This window comes from Coenobita brevimanus, chromosome 8 (genome assembly GCF_032717465.1).
Source record: "Coenobita brevimanus isolate Jiangsu-jjx chromosome 8, ASM3271746v2, whole genome shotgun sequence".
Taxonomy (NCBI): Eukaryota; Metazoa; Arthropoda; class Malacostraca; order Decapoda; family Coenobitidae; genus Coenobita; species Coenobita brevimanus.
This window is the reverse complement of record NC_136961.1, coordinates 5,793,890-5,817,099: the sequence shown is the minus strand read 5'-3', so window position 1 is coordinate 5,817,099 and position 23,210 is coordinate 5,793,890. Positions and strand designations below refer to the sequence as shown.

The following is a 23,210-nucleotide window of genomic DNA, read 5'->3' as shown; positions in this document are numbered from 1 at the left end:
TCTTGTTTTTTCTTCTCTTTCTCTTTTATTGATAAGCTTATTTAATTCCACTCGCTCTATTTCATCTTTCTTTGTTTTTTACTTTCATTTCCTCTCTTTTATTCATAAGCTCCAGTGTCTTTTCTGAATACTTCTTGGCTTGGGTTGTATTAGGCTTTCCTACTACCTCCGTTGATTCTTTTAGCACTTTTGTTAGTCTGTCCTTCAGCTCATCAATGTCACATTCAGCATGACTGAGAGCCTGAAATCTGTTCCTTATTTTCAACTGAAAGGCTGCTTTGTTTTCATTGACATTTATTGGGCGTATCTTTTTATCTTTAATCATCTTCTTTCTTTCACTTTTGAAATTGAATCTGGCTGTGCAACCCACCATTCTATGGTCTCTTCCGATATTTACTTTGTTGATGACTGTGACATTTGTGATCGTTTTATTCTTATTTGCTATAATGAAGTCGATTTCATTCTTTGTTTCTCCATTTGAGCTTCTCCAGGTCCACTTTCTCCCAGTTCTTTTGTGAAAGAATGTGTTCATTATTCTCATGTTAAACATTTCTGCAAAGTTTACAAGCATTTCTCTTCTTCCGTTCCTTACTCCCACTCCAAATTTTCCCATACATGCTTCTCCATTTTTTGATTTTCCAACTTTTGCATTGAAGTCTCCCATTGAGTATAGTATATGTAGTCTTTTCCTCTTCCATAATCTGGGAGATGTCATGATAGAATGTTTCAATTTCTTCATCTGAGCTCTGAGAAGTTGGTGCATATATTACTTTCAGGGTATATTTTTTGCAAAGTCTGATTACAACCACTGCTGCTCTGTCAGATACACCGCTGAATTTAACAATGTTGTCTGCAAGATTTCTGTTAATTGGAAATCCTACACCACTAACTCTTTCATTTTCCTTTCCTCTGTAGTAAAATAGGTGGCCACTGTCATCGAGCTGAATTACTTTTTCTTCTTTTCTGTGGGTCTCACTCAAACCTACAATATCCCAACTAATGTTTTCCAGTTCAGCCATTTAGTTATCAAGTTTGTAATCTTCAGCGAGGCTTCTTACATTGTATGCATGGATCTTCATGGATTTAAGAGAGTTTAATATCCCAGTCTCTAACCTGTCAACACAGTGCCTACTCACTTTCGGTGGCACACTGCCCGTAAGCACAGGAGGCAGTGCGGTTGGACCTTTAGTAGACAACCATCCAACAGGAACGGCCGTCAAACACTTTGCAATAGAACTCATGTTTGGTTGAGAGGATTGTGGCAAATAATCTCACCTCCCTGCCACATAGTTTCTCGTGAGATGTAATTTTTGTGCCACCTTATTCATTATATTCGGTGAAGCCCTATATATCTACAGGGGGTCCCATGGTCCGTGCCGTCTAAGACAGTACCTTGTATATCTACAAGGCTTTCCCCTATCCGCCACCCGGGGACACTCCAGGTAGCAGTGGGATCCTGCCCCTGGATATATATATATATATATATATATATATATATATATATATATATATATATATGTGTGTGTGTGTGTGTGTGTGTGTATATGTATATATGTATATGTGTGTGTATGTATGTATACATGTGTGTGTGTGTATGTATATATGTATATGTGTGTGTATGTATGTATGTATATGTGTGTATGTATGTATGTATATGTGTGTGTACGTATGTATATGTGTGTGTATGTATGTATGTATGTATATGTGTGTGTATGTATGTATGTATATGTGTGTGTATGTATGTATGTATATGTGTGTGTATGTATGCATGTATATGTGTGTGTATGTATGTATGTATGTGTGTGTATGTATGCATGTATGTGTGTGTATGTATGTATGTATGTGTGTGTATGTATGTATGTATGTGTATGTGTGTATGTATGTGTGTATGTATGTATATATGTGTGTATGTATTTATGTGTATATATGTATGTGTGTGTGTGTGTGTGTGTGTTTGTGTGTGTGTATCTATGTATAATCAGTTTCTGTACACACACACACACACACACAGATATATATATTATACATACTTTATATATATATATATATATATATATATATATATATATATATATATATATATATATTCTGTATATTCTTTCTTTTTTGCAAAGGTTTACACTTAAGCAACTATTCGATGTCTGGATTATTATAAAGCAGATCAAAGCTGCAGTGGGTAAGGGGAGAGGGAATATTAATGATGTTGCCAAACATGAGAACATCTGTCATCAGGCAGGTGTTCCACAGGTGTGCGCATCTAAAGATCGAATGCAACAGAACGAGAATGTGGAAACCATTAGTTGCTATGGGCCTAAGTACGCGGTTTAAAGTTATGAGCTCCGTTGGGGGAATATTTAGGTTATTCTCGTTGGTTCAATACTGTATTTTTTATTTTTCAGAAGCCCCCGATATCGCCATATATATTATCTATATTGTTTACCAAATGAACTTATACCTGCAGTGTTCGCGCTCGTGTGTGTGTGTGTGTGTGTGTGTGTGTGTGTGTGTGTGTGTGTGTGTGTGTGTGTGTGTGTGTGTGTGTGTACCCCCTCTACAGTATGTTTACGCCTATGTAAATATGCCCCCCCCCCAATGCATACATGCCCCTGTCACGGAGTTTTTATAATAAATGCAAAATTATTAAGATAATTCTCAATGATATAGAAGAGCAGGGACAATGATTGTCTTGCAAAATCAAGCAGTGATTACTTTATACCGGCTTGCTTCACCGATTTTCTCAAAACGAGAATTTATAAACTTTCTCAACAGCACACAGCAGAGACCAATTACTCAATTGCTGTTTATTAGTACTGTTAGCCTCTGGAGAAAGTTACTTCACCCCTGACAATAAATAACTAATACTATTAATGATATCAGGTTCTTGCTGATGCTTAACTCCTAGAAGGCACAACGGATTTTAAGCTTAATACAACAAGACTGGCCTAAGTACCAGTTATGAATAGCAAACGCTTATGCAAGCAAGGAGCTATAAGGGAAATAAGCTTAATTATGGTGAAATGAAACACGAGTTTACATTACATTAAGCTCAAGAAAAAGAACTGTTAAATTTATTGATTACAAAGAAATAAATTTAACGTTACACTTCAAATGAATTCAAATAAAGAGATCGTACTCATTCACTCACTCAAGAGCTAAATTCTTATGCCTAAAAAAAAACAACATGCGGCGCAGCCGGCCAGCATGTGAGGAACAGCGCACTTAATTAAACTCTTAAACCTAGGATAACACAAAAAGGAAATACTGGTCAATGAATGTGGTGTATCACCAAGAAGGGTGGGAGCTTGGAGAACTGTAGTCTAGTGGAGTCTGGGTGCTAGCTGACCTCTCACTGCTGGAGCACAGTACCTCACTCCGTCACGACAGACACTTGACTAACTCGTGGGAAAGAAAAGGAACGCTATGGCCGCATTTTTTTTAACGGTCGAGGCAGGCAGGGGCGAACAATAAAGAAACAATAATATCGCTCAGTAGAGCACTTAGTGACGTGCATTAAATCAGTCACTTTTGAAACAGTGACGAATGTTTTGAAAAGTATACCACCGAAATGGAGAGAGAAACGGTTAACTGAGCGATACACAGTGAGTTTTCCACTAATAGTTCGTGGTTTCTCACAAAAGGAAAATATCGCGAATTTGATTCGTGACAGCCCCCGCTAAACTTGCTGACCTAGCACGCTTTCCCAGAGCCCAAGCCTGGGAGAGGGCGTTACTGCGTCAGTTCTGAGCAGACACTCAAGAAGGGCAGACTCTTTTTGTCAGAGCTCGTAATAAACTCCTTAACTAGCTGGTTGCACATGGAGTTTCTATCACCAATGTATTACAAGTTACATTTGGTAGCAGCGGTGTTTCGGACCATCAGATTCTGACCGCCTCCTACACTATTTAGTGACACCAACAGATACATGACGTCTCGCATCTCACAGCCTCAGCCCTCCTCAGTGCCTCTTGTCGTGTAATAACCGGCTGTGCCTCTAGGTGTACAATTTCTCTCACCAGTGCTCACCTCTCAAACAACCCCACCCACACACCTTGTTCCTGACCGCAAGTGTCACCATCGCTGACCTACGCACTTGTTTCACGTGTTCCCAGCACCTGTTCCGAACTCATCATAAATCCTGCCCCTACGGTGCCACTTATCACTATCTGCTCACCGCCATTCTCTGAATTTGCAACTCAACAGCTCTACACCTGCGTTGTACCAACATCTGCCCTCACCCCCACCACCGGCCCCGACGCCGCCACACCCTGCCCTCACATGTAGTCTGCATTAAGGCGCGTACACACTTGTTGTGTATCGAGGTATGTATGTAGTACTTTTCAAGTTCATAGATATTCTGAGATCTTAACCCGTGAGCTCAAACACGTTCCACTCCTTCAAGTGTGGAAGTCGATATCCTGGAATAGATTTAATTTCATGTTTTCCAATCAAATTCTTGTCTATAGTCACTTTTGTGTTCTCATTTGTCACTCCGGCCTGCGGGCTGCTCCCGAAAGTCTCATCTGGCCCTTGCTCTGAAAAGGTTGCCCACTCCTGCCATAAAACTTCTTCGTGGGTGGCATCCTACATCCTATTCTAGTATATTCTAGTGGTAATTTCGTTACTTCTCAGCATTCACGATGGAGAGTTGGAAGTTTTATATCTAATTAAAAACAGAGAACAGAATATGGTTTGGCTCCATACCTCTTGTTGTGACCAGTGACGTCACTTGTATCAACAAGTCTCCATTGTAATATATTAAGTGTCCTTATAGTACAGCTCAGTACCAGTCCATGGATGAGAGCAGCATTTATACTCCGTTCTCTCTCTCTCTCTCTCTCTCTTTCTCTGCACATACATTAGGCTGCCAAGCAGTTATCCTACACTGCAACACTCTTTCCCTTCTTACCTTTTCTCCATTAGTATCCCACCGCCCATACTCAACACATCCAAGGGCCTGTCTCATTCAGGACTGGTGTAATGGCAGTGGCGGAGGTGATTTTTATGATTATGTTGGTGGGTCTTGAGGAAGATAAGTAAGGTTTGGTTTAATGAAATTCAAATAATCAAACTGTTCTTTAACTCAGTTTAATCTGCATGGATCTCCCTCTCCTTTCGACCACCAGACCACTCCTGTGAGCATTGATTATCACCTCCTTTACCTCATCACCATTATTTCCTGTTCTTCCCACTCCACAGTTCGTTGAGAGTGGGCAGAACAGAACATTGTTCCAGGTGAGGCCGGGGCCATGAGGAAGCGTTATCATAGAAACCGAAAATGCTACGGAAGATGGTATAGGGTTGACTATGATAGTATCATTTTCCTCCACTTAGATTTCATTGTTTCCTGCTGTGAACTGGGGGAGCAAAGTTTGACGTGTTTGTTTACCACACACACACACACACACACACACACACACACACACACACACATTGCCGTATGAAAGTCATATGAATTTTCCTTCACCCTTGGGAGTTTGGCGTAATTTAAATTTTATTCTTGCTGCCTTCAGACGGTTTAACTTAGCCTGGGGGACAGCTTTTGAATTAGGTCAGATATAGCGACCACTGACCTCTCCAGCACAACAGATCCTTTCTCAGCTGAAGTATACTGGTTAGAGGTAGCAAGGACAAACATTACTTTGAACGATATCGCAGTGAGATTATAAAAATATAACATTCCAGTCAGGAGAGAGAGAGAGAGAGAGAGAGAGAGAGAGAGAGAGAACCAAATTACTACCGGTAGTCGGCTAATCTAAATGTCACAACCAATTATACGTGTCATTGTTGTGTCATGCAAAAATGGCCTCAACGGAACTTACTGTTATGCTCCGTGTAACTGGGTGGAAGTCAGTATTTTGTCTGACGTAATGCACGGACGTCCATTTTACTTTCATCGCAGCTCTGATATATACACGTACTCGTCATTATAGCACCGGTCAGACTCGTGGACTAATTTGTTTCCCTTAGGTCCGTGTTCACCCAATAGTACAGTTAGAGAGGGCGTCGCCTTCACGTAGTGGCGCCGACAAGCCTGGGCAGAGAACCCCCCTAAAGCCCCTGTCACACACATACGCAACTCAAGGGCCGACCGTGGTCCTAGTTGGCTCCCACGCCTCCTGACTGGTCCCGAATCTGCTCTGCTCATGGCTGCCCAACGACCGCTTCAGGTTTGCCTCACAACCAGTCGTGACATCCTCAAGAACGCGACAAGATCACGAGGCAACCGCGAGGCGATGGAGGTACGTGTCTTCAAATATGAAATATAACGAATTTTTGTCGGCCACGACCGTGACACAGCCGCCCACGAACGCAAGACGCCTGCTTGATGAGTTTGGGGAATGCACCCCGACCCCACCAGGACACCCCTACGACCCACCTGCGACCGACCCATGGGGCGGGGCATCACACCTGAACCACCAATAACACCCAGTGTGGGTCAGGGCATCACACCTAGACCACCAATGACACCCGTCGTAGGGTGGGGCATCACACCTAGACCACCAATGACACCCATCGTGGGGTGGGGCATCACACCTAGACCACCAGTGATACCCAGTGCATCACCATGGACGTCTTCTGTGTCTAGTCAGTTGCTGAGGTCTTACAATAACTTGGTAACTTTGTAGTAATGAAGTTTTGTAGATCAGTTATACATATATTAGACTCGTGGACGAGACGGTTGTTATACGTGAGTAGTTTTGTAAGTAGATAATCTTCGTTCCCTTTTGTCATGCAATGACAGGAGAGGTAAAGATTAGTATGGGACTATTTTTATTTGTCTTGGAAATATTAACAAAGTCTCACACACGAGTGAAGTATAAAGTAGAGTCCCGCAAGCTAACTCCCTGTCTCTCTCTCTCTCTCTCTCTCTTTCTCTTCCACCGTCTCGCCCATGTTGCTAGCCTCCTTCTTCCTACTACCTGTCGGTTCTATGGCCTGTCTCCTTCTCTCCACCACCTGTCGATTCTAAGGCTAACCTCCTTCTGAGCTCAGATTCCTACATTCTTGTATAGCAGGGCCGTGTCACGTGTGCTACACTGTTGTTGAAATGTTGTAGAAGCCTGTGTGTGTGTATGTGTGTATATGTCTGTATGGTCACAAGGCGCTGTTCGTGGGCTATTTTGCTGGTGAGAGGCATTCTGGAGAGGTGCTAACGTCATTTCCTTTTGGCCCCTAGGTTTGACATTGACCTAACCTCTAGACTATATATGTATGTTGCTAGCTATTATGTATTAAGATATTTTAGAGTCCTGACAGAGCGACACACAGTCATAATGTTTTTTTTGTCAGTGAGAGCATCATGCCATACAATGACCGCATCACGACCCATCCAACTGAGCTAAGACTGCTTCACGACCGATGTACGACACTCTCGACTGTGTTGCAACTGTGACACGACTTTTGGCAAGTCATGAGTCGGCCACGATTTTTTAACATGTGCGTTAAAAAATCGTGAGGCCCGACGAGTCGTCTCAGTGGCTCACGAGTGCCCTAAAGAGTCCGGCCTTTGTCTGCGAATCAAGGGATAATCGTGAAAAAATGCGTTACGACCTTGAGTTGCGCTGCTGTTGGCCCGAGTCGTTTGTGTGTGACAGGGGCTTAAACGAACCAATCAGACACAGACGATGAACTGCCTTGACCTGCAAATGGCCTACAATGTTACCTACTTCGAGAAAAGGAAGATGGTGGGCCGGAGCGACGCCACAAAGCTGAACTACAGGGAGTACAAGTGACCAATTACGAGTTTTGGGCTACAAGGAAAATCAAAATATTGGCTTGATAAATGTCGTGGTATTAGCACAAATCGCGTTTTAAATACATGAATATCTTGTGGAAATAGCTTTGGCATGATTATCAAGTATGTGCTGAACAATGTTATGTTTCTGTTTACCGTAAATAAGGAACATAATAAGTAATTTCTCAAACACTGTGAAGATGGATGGTCTTCCATACTGCAATATCCTTATTACCTCCGCCAACGAAGCTGGAGAAGGTTATGAATTCACCTATGATTGTCTGTTTGTTTGTCCTCACGATACCTCTAAAAGTTCTCAGTGAATTTCAAGAAATTTTGAGAAAGGGTGGGACATGGGCCAAGACAGAACTGATTAAATTTTGATGCGGATCCAGATCCTGTGTGTCCCGCACAATATCTCCAAAATTCTCAAATGAATTTCAATAAAATTTAATGGGAGAGTGGGCTATGGGTGAAGGAACAATATTAATTTTGCGAGCGGATCCGGATCCAACGTATTCCACACAATATTTCCGCGGATCCGGCATTGGCATAGGTATGTGCCCCTTGGGTGCTAGTTTACTCTAAATTGAAGCATAACAGTGTTCAGCAAGTACTTGATATTGTGTCAACGTTATTTTGACGTGATTTTATCTATGTTCTAAACGCATTTTATGCTAATTCCACAGAATTATCAGTGTTTATATTTTGAACTTCCTTGTTGCCCCAAAACACACTCACACACACACACTGTCACACTCACGTTCACAATCACATTCATTACTACAGTATTCTCTCTTTCTCTCTTCTCTCTCTCTCTCTCTCTCTCTCTCTCTCTCACACACACACACACACACACACACACACACACACACACACACACACACACACACACGCACACACACACACATACACTCACACACAAGCACTCACATTCACACACATCACACGCATTCACATTCACACTTTCTCACACTCAGTGACAAATACACTCACTCCCCCACACTTACACCCACTCCCCCACACTTACACCCACTCCCCAACACTTACACCCACTCACTCACACACCCACTCTCACTTTCACTCACTCACACTCAATCACTCACTGACCTAACTCACTCACACTACTCACCAATACTCACACTCTTTCACTCCCACTAACACTCATTCACACACACATTCACTCACACTTACAGTCACTCACTCTCACTAACTCAGTCACTCGCTCACACTCTCATTTACACTCATACTCACTCACACACACAGTCATTCACACACACACACACACACACACACACACACACACACACACACACACTCATTCACTCACACCCACTCACACTCACACACTCTCTCACACTCTCACACACACCCTCTCTCTCTCTCTCTCTCTCTCTCTCTCTCTCTCTCTCTCTCGTCTTCCCCGCCTGTGTGTGTGTGTGTGTGTGTGTGTGTGTGTGTGTGTGTTGTAAGCCACACTACTCAGCTTGATGTGGAACGGTTGTTTTGATAACAGTTTTACTTACAACTAATGATATGATCCTCTTCATTTAAGCTTGGCACATAATGAGAAATACTGTAACGTAAATAAGTTTGTCCATATATTTGCCTCATCAGTGTGTAATAAATATTGCTTTTATTCATTACACATTAAGGAGAGATGACGAGGGAACTGTCCACCGATTAGGCCTAAAGTTGGGTTGGGAAAAGGAGCAGGGAACGCATACACACGAGAGAGAGAGAGAGAGAGAGAGAGAGAGAGAGAGAGAGAGAGAGGCGGGGGGAAGGGAAAGAACGAGCACTTCAGCCTAGAATCGTGGAGTACATTATTAGATTTTCCTCAGTTTAAGCCTGCAATTAAATACTAACTTACTGTTAAATAGACTACCATCCAAATCTTGGCCGTTGACAGCCATTGCGATAATAGTTTAGCGATGTTTACAGGACATGAGGAAATTTCTGGCTAAACACTAACTTGCAACTGGAGGATGAAGGTGGGAGTTGGGGGCTGAAGCGGGGTAGGCCTGGTCCAGCGCACTCTATGGCGCTGACCTGGTCCCGATACCCCTCTTCCCTCTGTCCAGGGTTTTGGGGGGAAGGAAGGAGTAACCCCTAAGCAGAAATTACTACGCGTGTGTGTGTATATATATATATATATATATATATATATATATATATATATATATACAAACACTCCTTATCTAGTGTGAACAGGCCTGATTGAGGAAAACTTTGAATTTAAAAACCCGCTTAATAATTTCTCGAAAACGCTGATGGGGTACTTATTATTGGCAAAATAGGTTCTTAGGAAACACATTTCGGAGTGGAAAGTAAGCCAAGAGGAGCAACAATTGTACGCTCTGTTGAACAACGTTGTAATACTGTTGATCTTAAAACTGTACGGGATGTAACTGAGGAAGTTTGTGCCAAGGTCAGTGAAAGTAGGTTACCGGTAAACACTCGTGGATAAATGAGAGGGGTGATTGTTAACTAGAATGTCCAGGAACGGAAGGCGTTTATCTTTTCCAGCTTCATGAGTGAATTTTATGTTAGGATGTTGGGAGTTTATATAATCCATAAACTTATGAATATAAGCAAGGTTTTTAAATATAACGAAAGTATCGTCCATGTACCTTCGGTAAAAAATGGGTTTAAAATCAATGGGACAATTATTAAGCCAAGTTTGTTCATGGTGGCAAAGAAAAGCATTAGCATATGAAGGACCCAGGGGTGACCCCATCGTCACTCCATCTTTTTGAGTAAAAAGTTTTCCGTTAAATGTAAACAGGGATTGGTGGGTTGCTATCTCCAACAGGTTGTAAAATGATTTTCTATCCAAGCCAACTGAAGTAAGAATAGAAATACTGGTGTTATCTGTGATGAGCCGAGTGGTTTCATGCAAGGGAACATTCGTGAAAAGGGATTCTACATCAAAGCTAGCCAGGGTGACAGGGTGATCAAATCTCAGAGAAGTGACTTCCTTGACAAACTCTGCAGAATTTTGAACCGTATATTTATTTGTACATAGGGAACTGATCACGGGAACCAAAAATTTTGCTGTGTTATAACTGAAGGTAACAATAGAGGCGTGGCTGAATCGGTAGAGAGGCGGCCTGCAGTCCTGATGGACCTAGGTTCGAATCCCGGCTGGGGCAGGGAACAGTTTAAGGATTTGAATTTCATAAAAGGCAGACTTTCCTGATCTACCAGATGACCCGCCGACATGTCGTAAAAATACCCCCGCTAATACCAATACACCAGTCCTGTATGAGACAGCCCTAGCATGTATTCAGTATGGACGGTGGGTGTTACAGCCGAAGTGGTGACATGTGGAGGTGTAGGAGGACTACTGGGCCTTGGAATAGGCTACTGCCCGTGAGATATAGGCTCTGAAGCCTTTGTCCAGAGTCGGACACATAAAAAAAATAAAAAAATAAAAAATGAAATGATTGGTCTTAACCCGCGGCGTCCTGTCGACGTACTTCCACGTCCTCACGTTATGTCACTGCCAATCCCGTTGACGTACTTCAACGTCCTGCAATTGCAAGGTTCATAATTTCCACAATTTTCAAAATTCGCGAGAGATTTGCGATTCGCCCACGTACCCAAGCCTCCCCTACCTGCCCCCAGGCGGGCAGCGTCCCAGACCCCGCGTGACCTGCGCTCGCCCTTGTCTCGGTCACTCACCTGTTAGCAGTGACCCAGGTCAGACATGGCGCGTAAAGGTCTCTCAGACGACGAAATACAATCCGCCTTGGATGCCTTCACTGGAGATAGTGATTCTCCACTTGATGATGATGTGGTGGATCGAGATTATGTGCAGCCTGAGGAGGAAATAACAAGCAGTGATGAGGAGGTCCCTTCGCCCCGGGAAAAGCGGTATGTCACGTATCGTAAGGCAAGGGAAGGCCAGCCTGTACCGAAAACACCTGCATGGACCTCTCTCCATCCCCTAGAGAGAGATTCTGATGAGGACGAGGATGAGGACGATGACGATGACGGCGGCTTAGGACGTGATGTTGCCTCGTGGTTGGGGAAGGAAAAAATCTCACCCCGAGGATCAGAAGGTGGGGCGAGAAGGCAAATAAAGTATGGCCTAGTGTTTTGTCTGGGGAAGGCGAAAGTGGTGTGGTGGGAGTGCGGGGTGAAAGGGAAGTGGTGTGAGGGAAGGCAGCACGAGCACGTGGTGCACGTAGGCCTAGGGGAGAGGAGGTGGAGCCACTCCCCAGCACGTCTTTCGCCATACAATATTCCCAAACTTCCTCCACACAGCCCCAGGATGTGGGGAAAGGAAGGAAAGGGAAGGGAAAGGGTAAAGGAAAAGGGAGAGGGAAGAGAAGTGCGAGTGATGAAAGGCGCCGCTCTCCACCTCCCCCACCACCACCAATGTTGTGTTGTGCCTTCAGCCATGTTTCAGAGAGTACCATAACTTCCTACACTACTGAAACTGTGTGGGATGGCGATATGACGCTCAGTATAATGGTAAGGCCAGTCAGTATGTGCCAAGTCTTATATAAACTTGAAACGGGTGTAATGTTTGCAGGAAAGTAATGTATAAGTTGAGAAATAGTGTAAGTTGAACGAAGTGATATGAAAACTACACCCACTGTATAAATCTGCGAAAATATGACGCTCAGTATAACACTCTGGTCAGTAAATATGTGATAGCAAGAATATAAAGTGGAAACGGGTGTAATGTTAGCATGAATAAAACGTATAAGTTGAACAATAGTGTAAGTTGTCATAATTGATGTCACGAGTACACCCACATTCTGGTCAGTAAGTATGTGATAGGAATTATATAAAGTGGAATTTGTTGTAATGTTAGTAGTAAGGTATTTTATAAGTGGAATACTAGTGTAAGATGAAACAAATGATATCGTGATAACACTCCCTGTGTAAGTACGCGCTAATATGACGCTCAGTTGCATCGTAAGTTCTGAAATTATGTGATATCCATTATATCAAGTGTAAACATGTGCAATGTTAGTGGAGAATTATTATATAAGTACAAAAATAGGTTGTAAGTTGAAATAGTAGTCATAGCGACTTCACCGTGTGTTATTATGCGCTATTATTACGCTATATATTTACGTAAGGCCTGAAATTATCTCAAAACAGTTCTATAAAGTTGAAAAGTGTATAATGTTATTAGAAAAGTATTATGTAAATAGAAAAAACACAATACGAGTTGAAACAACAGTCACAGCGAGTTCACTCACTACGTAAATTAGCGCTAACATCACACTAAATGTTATCAAAAGGCCTGTGAATACGTAAAAACAGTTCAATAAAATGTAAAATGGTATAATGTTATTGTAGAAGTATTATGTAAGTAAAAAAAATGATATGTATCATGATTTTCGAATGTTAGCGATTCATCGTGACCAAGTTGCCCGATTTTGTTCGTTTCGCACGATGGTACAATGCTTATTTCTGCTCTATTTTTGTATAAAATCCAATATACTCTTTTATCACATGTTTTTATGTTTGTAATAAATACATCTACTTACTTTCATTGGTTTCCCAGACTTATAATACCATAGAAAACGTTAGAGGCTCAGACCGCCTACGGAGAACACGGGGCCAGGTGGGACCAAGGCATACCTGTTTAGGGTAATTATAGACCCCGGGGAACAATTTCTTTGTCACTGACCATTGTTTCTGACCAAAAGCGAAAGTTTTAGCAAAAAAAAAAAAAAGGGTCGAAAAATGGTCGGGATTGGGGGGTACCAGTGGTGAAAAAGTGGTCGGGACGGGGCGGGTTAAAGGTGTGTTAGGTTTATGAACTTTGGGGAGACCATAGAGATAACCAGGAACTGAGCCAGAAGCATACAGTCGTACTATCACCTACTTTATCTTTAATACTTCGCAGTAATCTATTTAGTTTGTCTTCATGTTTTAGGATGGCAGATGGAATATCAGAACTGATGACCTTAAATTTAGAGATGTCACTAAGAATATGATTAAGCTTTAATACATAATCATCCTTGTTCATGATAACTACGCCCTTTCCATTGTCAGGACGAGTAATAATTATGCCGTCATCATTTTCGAGAGATTTCAAAATCTTACAATATACACAGTCCCCTTTTTTGTTCTTTGAGATGTGCAGAGTGCTGTCTAAAAGAATTTTTAGTTAAAGCAGATACATTATGCCACACGTAAGTCCAATCTTGTTTGTAAAGGTTGCATTTCTTTAAAACTGAACATAATATCTCAAAAGGTAAAAAGAACTTAACATAGTTTAAACGAACAGGAGGGAGAGCAAAATCCAAGCCTAACGACAAAACATCCTTCTCTTCCTTAGTCAAAGACCTTGAAGAGAGGTTAAAGATGACTTTATCTATATCAGCTGAACTATTGATGTCAATTCCTAACCCCCTAAGCTTACGTGAATGTGTAGCTACAACCTTATTGATATTTTTCTCCACAAAACATTCAATGATTACACTGAGACATTTGAAATCAAAATACGAAACAAGTTTTTTTAGCTTATATTTCGATGCATCAATTCTCTATTAAGTTTCAGCAGTTTGTTCTTCTGCTTCCTTATTTCAACATCCAATAGGTGAAAGAGCCAAGATCTATATGTTGATGTGGCATAAAACCTTGAATCATGTAATTTAAATCTAATGAAATTAGGCACTTGGCCATAATCCCTACATGTTCTTAAAAAAATGAGGTCCCTTTCCACCCTCTTGACCTTGAATGCTGTCTTCTCAGTGCTCCTATAGCATCGCAGTGTGGGTTGGCCATATCTTGTTAATAAAATATCCGGAATAGATCTTCCTCTTGGGAACCTTAGTCTTGTCAGGAAAAGTAGTACCAACGTTGTGATGTACAGCATCTTTATTATTAATCCAAACGTTTCGGAGACACAATCTCCATCATCAGTGGATCTAAAAGTTTAAAAGACAACAATCATCGATCAATGTCAGGAGAAATAAAAAACCTGTGTACAAAACATAAACTTACATAAAAAAGAAAAAAAAGAGGGTAGGAATACAAAAAGGGGGTAAAGTATAAAAGTAGCATGTTTAATCCTTGCAAAATTTGAAGATCAGGACAAAGGCTATGCTAAACATTATAATATATATATATATATATATATATATATATATATATATATATATATATATATATATATATATATATATATATATATATATATATTGCCAGACGCCTAAATCCCTAACGGGGTGACCACAAACAAATCGTTTCACGTCGCCTTGGCCTCCTCCATTTCACTGCCCTGCTCACACACCCCTCTCTCATATACCTCTCCACTCAATCCCTCCATCTTATCCTTGGCCTCCCCCTCCCTCTCTCCCCCTCCACTTCACTCACATACACTCTCCTCGCCAGTCTCTCACTCTCCATCCTCTCCACATGGCCAAACCACCTCAAAGTGTTTCTCCTAACGCTTCCTATCACATGCACATCCACACCACAACGTTTCTTCACATCCTAAATTATTGCCAGTCTGTCTCTCCATGTCACTCCAAATGCTCCTTTCAAATAACTCATTTCCACTGCTCTCACTCTCGACTTGCGTCTCTCCAACAACGTCCAAGCGTCACTTCCTTACGTTAGAGTTGTATCACAGTACTGTCATGTAGTAACTTTTTCACTTCCAAGCTCATCTCCCTGTTTCTTATCACTGCTGTCAAGGAACCAGGAACCTTTCTTCCTTGTTGTATCCTTTCAAGCACTTCACCCTCCAAACTTCCATCTTTACTGATCACACTACCCAAGTACTTAAACGTACTCACATTTTCCTCCTCATCCAACCTCACTGTACATTCACTGACTTCACTTCTCTTTACTCTTTCCTACATTCATCTTTAGATTCCGTTTCTTACACACACTCCCAAACTCATCCACCAAGCCTTGCAGCTCCCCTTCGTCTTCACTTAACAACACAGTATCATCTGCAAACAGCAGTACAGGGAGTTTCCAAACACTGGCCTCTCTCATTAGGGCCACTCCAACATCCACTGCTCTACCTTGTATCTCTTTTATAACCCTATCCATGTACAGATTGAACAACCTTCGAGACATGACACATCCCTGTTTCAACCCAATGTTCAAACAGAAAAATTCACTCAGTTCACGCACACGCACTGCAGCCTTACCACCCTCATACATATCATCACAGCATTCAACAACTTCCCATCTGCTCCATATATTTCTAATACTTTCCACAATTCTATCCACTCAGTCATATGCTTTTTCCAAATCCATGAAGGCCGCATACAGCTTCTTTCTCTTCTCTAGAAACTTTTCCACTAAAGATCTAAGAATGAATATCTGATCCACACAACTTCTTCCCTTTGGAAAACCTCCCTGTTCTTCTCCAACTAATTCCTCAGTTATTTCCCTAACTCAGTCAATAAGTATCCTACCATATACTTATCGTATTACACAAAGAAACCAAATGCCCCTATGATTACCACACACTTCTTTTTCCCCTTTCCCTTTGTACAAAGGATTATACCTGACTTCCAATCCACTGGAACTCTACCTTCCTCCCAGGCCAATCTGCACATCTCCCACATCCATTCCACTATTATCTCTCCCCCATGCTTCAGCATTTCACCACAAACTCCATCAATTCCTGGGGCTTTCCCCATTTCGACTTTCTTCATTGCTTCCACAACTTCCATCCTACTGATTTCTTCCTGTTTTCTCACCTCCCACTTTCTCTCAGCCATTTCCCAGCCACTTATACTCGCATTACTTGCATTCTCTGTGTTCAGCAATTCCTTAAAGTGTTCTCTCCATCTGCTCACTTTTTCTCCCATCTCAACTAGTAATCTACCATTTTAATCTTTCACTCCCCTACTAACTTCACTGCCACCTTGTCTAACTCTACCTCTTTCCAAAACAATTTCTTACAATCCTTCCACTTTACACTCAAATTCCTTCCAAATTCCTCATCCACTCTCATGTTACTCTCTCTTACTAATATTTTCACCTCTTTCTTCCTTGTTACATATAACTCTCTCTTCCGTCTCTCAACTTCTTCCACGCCCCTACTTCTCATGCATTCATTATATGCTTTCTTCTTTTGTGCCACAGCCTGTCTCACCTCTTCATTCTACCATGCTGTTCACTGCACCCCCTTTCGTCTTCTCTTCACCCCACACACCACCTCACATGCTGCACAGATTTCTTCTGTGAATATCTTGCACACATCTTCTACCGCCCCCATCTGCTCCAATCCATATTTACCCAATCGCTCCTCCACTTCTCTCTTATATTCTGTCATTTTCTCATCCTCTTGTAACCTTTCCATTCTCCTTGCATCTACTCCTTCCTCCCGTCCTTCTCTTCTTCTATTTCTCCAATTTATTTGGACCTTAATTATGACCACCGCCAAGTGGTGGTCAGAAAATCCTTTCCCCCAGCCTCTATATGCTCTTGCATCCATTACACACCTACGCATCCTTTCATCCACACACACATAATCAATCATTGCCTTCCTTTCATTCAGTTCACCACTCACCCTTCTCATCACTCGTCATGCATACATGTGAATCATTTTGTGCATGAAGAGGGTATTAGCTATCACCAACCCCCTCCTGGCACAAATGTCCACTAAAGCACTGCCATTCTCATCTGTCTCAATAGGCATACCCCACTCACCAACCACTCCATCCACCTTCACATTCTCTACTATACCATTCATATCACGAATCAAGAACACTTTCTCATTCCTTTCAAACTTTTCGATGCACACTTCCACATTTGTCCAGAACTTGTCTCTCACACTGCATGTACGATCTTGCATTGGCACATGCACACACACAAACACCCACATTTGTAGTCCAACTTTCAATCTTACCCACACAATCCTTGAGCCAACTGATCCATACTCTCTTATATTCTCCTTCCATCTGTTTCTCACAACAACACGCACTCCATCTTCTGCCCTCTCATTCTTACCTACTTCCGCACATATACCCCATCCATATTCCTATTCTCTCACACTCTCACTTCGCCATTTAGTTTCAGTTTATTTACATACATCCATTTTCGCACCCTCAAGCACCTGTACAATCTCTCTCCCTTTCACCTCATCATTTGTACCCCTTACATTCCACGTCGCCGTCCCGTATCATGCCCATTTTTCGGTCCTTAGTCGTCATCTTTTGGTCAGTCCTTGTCCGAGGCGTATTGTTCGTATTTTTAGTTAGTTGTTTTCCGGGGAGGGGCACTAACCCTCCGCCAACCTACTTGCTGTCACGTAGGGCACACGTGTCGGTTGGTTATAAGGTTACCACCCAGCGTTGTAAATGCTTTCATGATTTACAGGAAAACATTTGGCTTTCCATTCAATGTAGAGTTACCCAAAAAACCGAGTACCACTACACTAAGTGGGTGGATGATGGGCACACCCACCTACCACTACATATATATATATATATATATATATATATATATATATATATATATATATATATATAGTATATAGATAGATAGATGGGTAGATAGATAGATAGATAGATAGATACATCATGGAATCTCATAATTTCCAACATAGCTCCACGTGAAACACTATCAAACGCCCTCTCAAAATCCACAAAACACATACGAAGTGGCATTTTCATCTCATTAGCTTGTTGCATTAGATGCCTTATAATAAAAATCAAATCATTTCAACCTTGACCCTTTCAAAATTAATCAACATAAATGTCAGGCCCAACTTCTCTAGCTCCAAGCTCCTTCTCTCCTCATGGGGCAACATAGGATTGGATGATGGATGGATATATATATATATCTATCTATCTATCTATCTATCTATATATATATATATATATATATATATATATATGAAATGTATATATATATATATATATATATATATATATATATATATATATATATTTATATATATATATATATATATATATATATATATATATATATATATATATATATATATATATATATATATGTATACACGCACACATATGAATACACACACACACATATATATACATATATAGATAGATAGATAGGTAGATATAGATAGATAGACAGACAGATAGATAATAGATCAGACAGATATACATATATGTATATTTATCTATCTATCTATCTATCTATCTATAGCCAGACTCCTTAGTCCCGTAAGGGGTGGCCACAGACAAATCGCCTCCATGTTGTGCTATCCACCGCCATTTCACTGCCCTGCTCCAAGCTCACTCCTCTCTCTCGTATACCTCTCTATTCCATCCCTCCATCTCATCCTTGGCCTCCCCTTCCCTCTTCCCCTCTCCACCTCACTCACATACACTCTCCTCGTCAGTCTCTCGCTCTCATTCATCTGTCGAACACCACCTCTCGTCTTCTAAACCTCACCTTCTCCTCCTTACCGAGACTCGGCTGTTTGAGGCAACTGACAGCAAACCCTTTTCTATATCCTACTACTTTCTTAAGGTGACCAGAGTCCCGCTCTTAGGCGGGACGTCTGTCCCGCTTTTCTAATTGTGACTAAAATGTCCCTCTTTTTGAGCAAATTATCATAAGTGTCCCGCTTTAAGAAAATTACTGTTACATAAGATATAGCATGACCTTATCCATCCATCCATCCATCATCCAATCCTACATTGCCCCATGAGGAGCGTAGGGGTCCGGGGCTAAGCAGTTGGTCCCGACATTTAAGATGAGAGTGACAAGCCTCACTCATCCATGAGTGGCATTACGTAAGCAATCAACCCCAGCCACTCCTTGGATATAAACCTTCACCGGCTCAATCCGATTGGAGCGCAATAATTACTCACCAAACAACCAGGCGCCAAAATTTGGTTATATGGTTACCATCCAGCGTAGTAAATAGTTTCCTGGTGTACAGGAAACCATTTGGCTTGTCACTCAGTGTAGAGTCACCCACAGGCAGAAGGAAGAGGAAAGACTGATGGAAAGACAGAAGAGCATGACCTTATTATATGAAAATAGGATGAATTAGAAAACTTATGCATAAACCTAACCAAATGAAATGCCGAATTATTAATATAATATCTGTAATACTCACTAGCTGGTAACTTTGGTCGGCCCATTCACTTACTGTACGGAATGTTCGGAGTTCGCATGAGACGTTAGTATTTGACTAGCAGCCTCATGGTGAAAGCAGTGCTGGAGCGGTTGTTGTCACTCACGTAAGTGATATATATATATATATATATATATATATATATATATATATATATATATATATATATATATATATATATATATATATACACACACACACGCTGCGCTCGCGCGGGAGGGGGAGGGGAAATCGTGTCCCGCTTTTAGCTCCAGATATATCTGGTCACCTTATACTTTCTATAAACTCATTTTAAAGCCATAGGTGGATGTTGTGTATTTGTACGCAATGACCTATCTTGCTCTTGTGTTCCTGAACTTGATTCGTATGAATTCTCTACCCTCTGGCTTCGGCTCTCCTGTCATTCTCTGGCTAAATACATCTGCACTGTTTACTCATCTCCTAATTCCACTATCAAAAATTCTTCGACTATCTTACTTCTACGATGGAACACATTCTGTCCATTTCTCCTTTCTCTGAAATCTCCATTCTAGGAGATTTCATTGTTCACCACCACCTTCGGCTCTCCTCTCCTTTCACTGATCCACCTGGTGAACAAGCCTACATCTTTTCTATCCTTAATGACCTACAGCAGCTTGTACAGCACCTTACCCGTATCCCTGACCGCCTTGGAGAGAGCTCCAACATACTTGACCTCTTCCTTACAACTAATCTTGCTGCTTACACTATTAACCCTTTGAGATTCCGATGGCTATTTCGATCATTTCAAATCCAACCTCAGAGATTCCGATGACGCTTGTAATCGTAATTTTAAGAAACTTTTGTAAAATATTCACCATAAATCGCGTATATGCATCATAACAAAAAGGCTCGAGCATGATGTCACGGAATGGTTACTATGCGCGTGGCGGTACCGCACAGCTGGTCTGACTTATGGCTTTGTTTCTTTATAACTTTATTCTTGGTATTTTTCTACAGCAAGGTATAAATTTTTTGGTGTTTGGCTATCTTCAACTAGTCACTTTCAGTTTTTATTTTCTTTGTTTTCCCTTTATGAACATACTACGATAAAGTACTGTAAAACTTTTCAGCTTCAAAATAACTCCACAACCAGCATCCTATCATAAAAAGTGTATTTACACTGACCGATCAAAGAAAAACTTGGCAAAGCGAATATGCGGCCGAGACTAAAATAAAATTGTGCAACTCTTTTCTTTCGCTTTACTGCACAATGAAATACAAAAATTACCATAATCTATATATCGTTGTAAAGGTAATTTTTTGTATTTTTGCATGGTTTAAACCAAATTTACATATGTTTACTTGCTATTTTTTGCCGAATAGTTTTCTACAGCAAGGTATAACATTTTTGCTTTTCGCCTAACTTCAACTCGTCATTTCGACATTTTATTTTCTTTGTTCTCCTTTTTTTAACATACTGCGGTAAAGTACAACTATTCAGCTTTAAAATGGCACCAAAACCAACATTCTGTCATGAAAAGTGTATTTACACAGAGTGATGAAAGTAAAATATCGGGCCGCGAAGATGTGGGTCAGCGTGAGTGGCTGACTCTATAGTCCTCCTCGCGCACGTTTGCGACTGTGGTGTGGCCCGCATCTGTGTACAGTGTTGCCACATTTTCTATACCGTTATCTCTCTCTCTCTCTCTCTCTCTCTCTCTCTCTCTCTCTCTCTCTCTCTCTCCTGGCGGGAAATGTGAGCCACCCTGAGTACTTTTGATTCTTTTATAAGTTATTTATAATTGTGCTTTCATTTGTTAATTTGGTTTTGTTATATTTAGTGATGCCGACAATGCATTCAATGCATGCCTCTCTCTCTCTCTCTCTCTCTCTCTCTCTCTCTCTCTCTTTTATTGCAAGAGACATTTTTGATATTTTCTTTTACATAATATTGTATATATTGTAAATTTGACATCATTTCCACACCACCCTTGAGGTAATTGTCTTGGTGAGCTTTTTTTTAAGAGGTGTCCCCAATAGGCCTATTCCTCTATCTCTCACAGAAGGCAGAAAAACAGAAGAAGAAGAAGGGAGAGAAACATGAGGAAGAAAAGTGCGAAAAAGAGGATAGAAGAGTTATGATGTATCCTCATCAGATGTGAGAGTGATAGTGAAAGAATCGATGTAATGGTCAATCACCACATCTCTCTTTTCATCATCCTCTTGCAGTTTTTCTGCGTGCCTCACAGCATTCTTCCAGTTGTCTGCCGTGACGTTATTGAGTGACTCATGGACGAGTGGCTTCAGATCTGCAATTCTGAACGTATTTCTCTTTGACACGTAGCCTTTAACCTGTGCCCAAATTAGCTCGATTGGGTTATATTGGCAGTGGTAAGGGGGTAGGCGTACAACCCTATGTCCATGTTCTGAGGCCGTCTTATCGATTACGTAGTTTGTATCGGCAGCTGCGATGTGGCGAGTCACAAGGTGCAGGAGTTGCGTTTTGAGGAGACCGTCTGGCACTGTAACACCCTTCTTCTCCAGCCATTCTCGGATCTCCGCTTTCTTGGTTGCAGTAGTTGGTGGTTTATTTATTTTTCTGGAGTGATAGGATGCATTATCCATCACTATAACAGAAGATGATGGAATGTTGGGTAACAGTTGATTCTTAAACCACTTTTCAAAGGTGTCCGCTTTCATCTGTTCATGATAGTCTCCGACATTCTTTGCTTGGAAAACAAGGGTTGCTCCAGGAACAAATCCATCTTTGGTTCCTGCGTGCAGCAAAATCAAGCGGGAACCCTTCCCTGTGGGCACCCTCACTCCCATGGCCTTGTTTGCATTGCTGTCTACCCAGCATTTGGACACAGAGTAATTTTGATTGATCCATGTCTTGTCTAAGTAGACAATGGTTTGGCCTGAACTTCTAAGCTCCTTCATTTCTTTCAAGAAAATGCACCGTTCATAAGTTATGTCATCTCTTTCCATTAGGAATCTCCGTCCATCAACATTTGAATAACGAAAACCGATTTTCTTCAGAACTCTTCTTAATGTCTCACGGCTGCCAGGATACGAAAGATTGATCTTAATTTCTGCATAAATTTTTTCAAGTGTTGGGATTTCCTTCCTGTCATAAAAACTCAGAACTGTTCTTCGTAGCACGCCTTCATTAAAGTTATCAAAGAAATCGGTCATTGGTGCTACAGGTTTCCTTTTCTTGGGGGACTTAAACTTGGGACATTGAATCTCCTCATTCTCTCTTGCATCTTTAGAGATTTTTTCAACTGATCTCTCGCTAATCTTTGTTGCTGCAGCTGTACGAGAGACGACCTTTGATAGGCCATGAAGAACTACTCCCTTCTCCTTCTCCTCCTGAAAATACTGCCTTACATTGAAGACAATTTCTTTAGCCTGGCTGTGTAGAGGCGAGGAATGGGCTGATTGAGCTGCCAT

General features: G+C 41.4%; 1 protein-coding gene across 1 annotated transcript; it reads right to left on the bottom strand.

Moving 5' to 3' along the window:
* Positions 1 to 7,472: 7,472 nt before the first annotated feature.
* Positions 7,473 to 23,210, bottom strand: LOC145406324 (uncharacterized). Its single transcript, XM_080277489.1, has 2 exons — positions 22,005 to 23,210; positions 7,473 to 7,511 (listed from the first exon to the last, which is right to left on the bottom strand). Exons 1-2 carry the CDS (start codon positions 23,208 to 23,210, stop codon positions 7,473 to 7,475), a joined length of 1,245 nt encoding a protein of 414 aa, XP_080133615.1.

What these genes read in the sequence shown, in the direction of transcription:
- LOC145406324 (XM_080277489.1), bottom strand. Translation starts at nt 23,210, where the DNA reads ATGGCAGCTCAATCAGCCCATTCCTCGCCTCTACACAGCCAGGCTAAA. An exon ending in CAGACAACTGGAAGAATGCT is followed by an intron (nt 7,512 to 22,004) that starts GTGAGGCACGCA and finishes CTTGATTCGCAG; the next exon opens with ACAAAGGCCGGACTCTTTAG.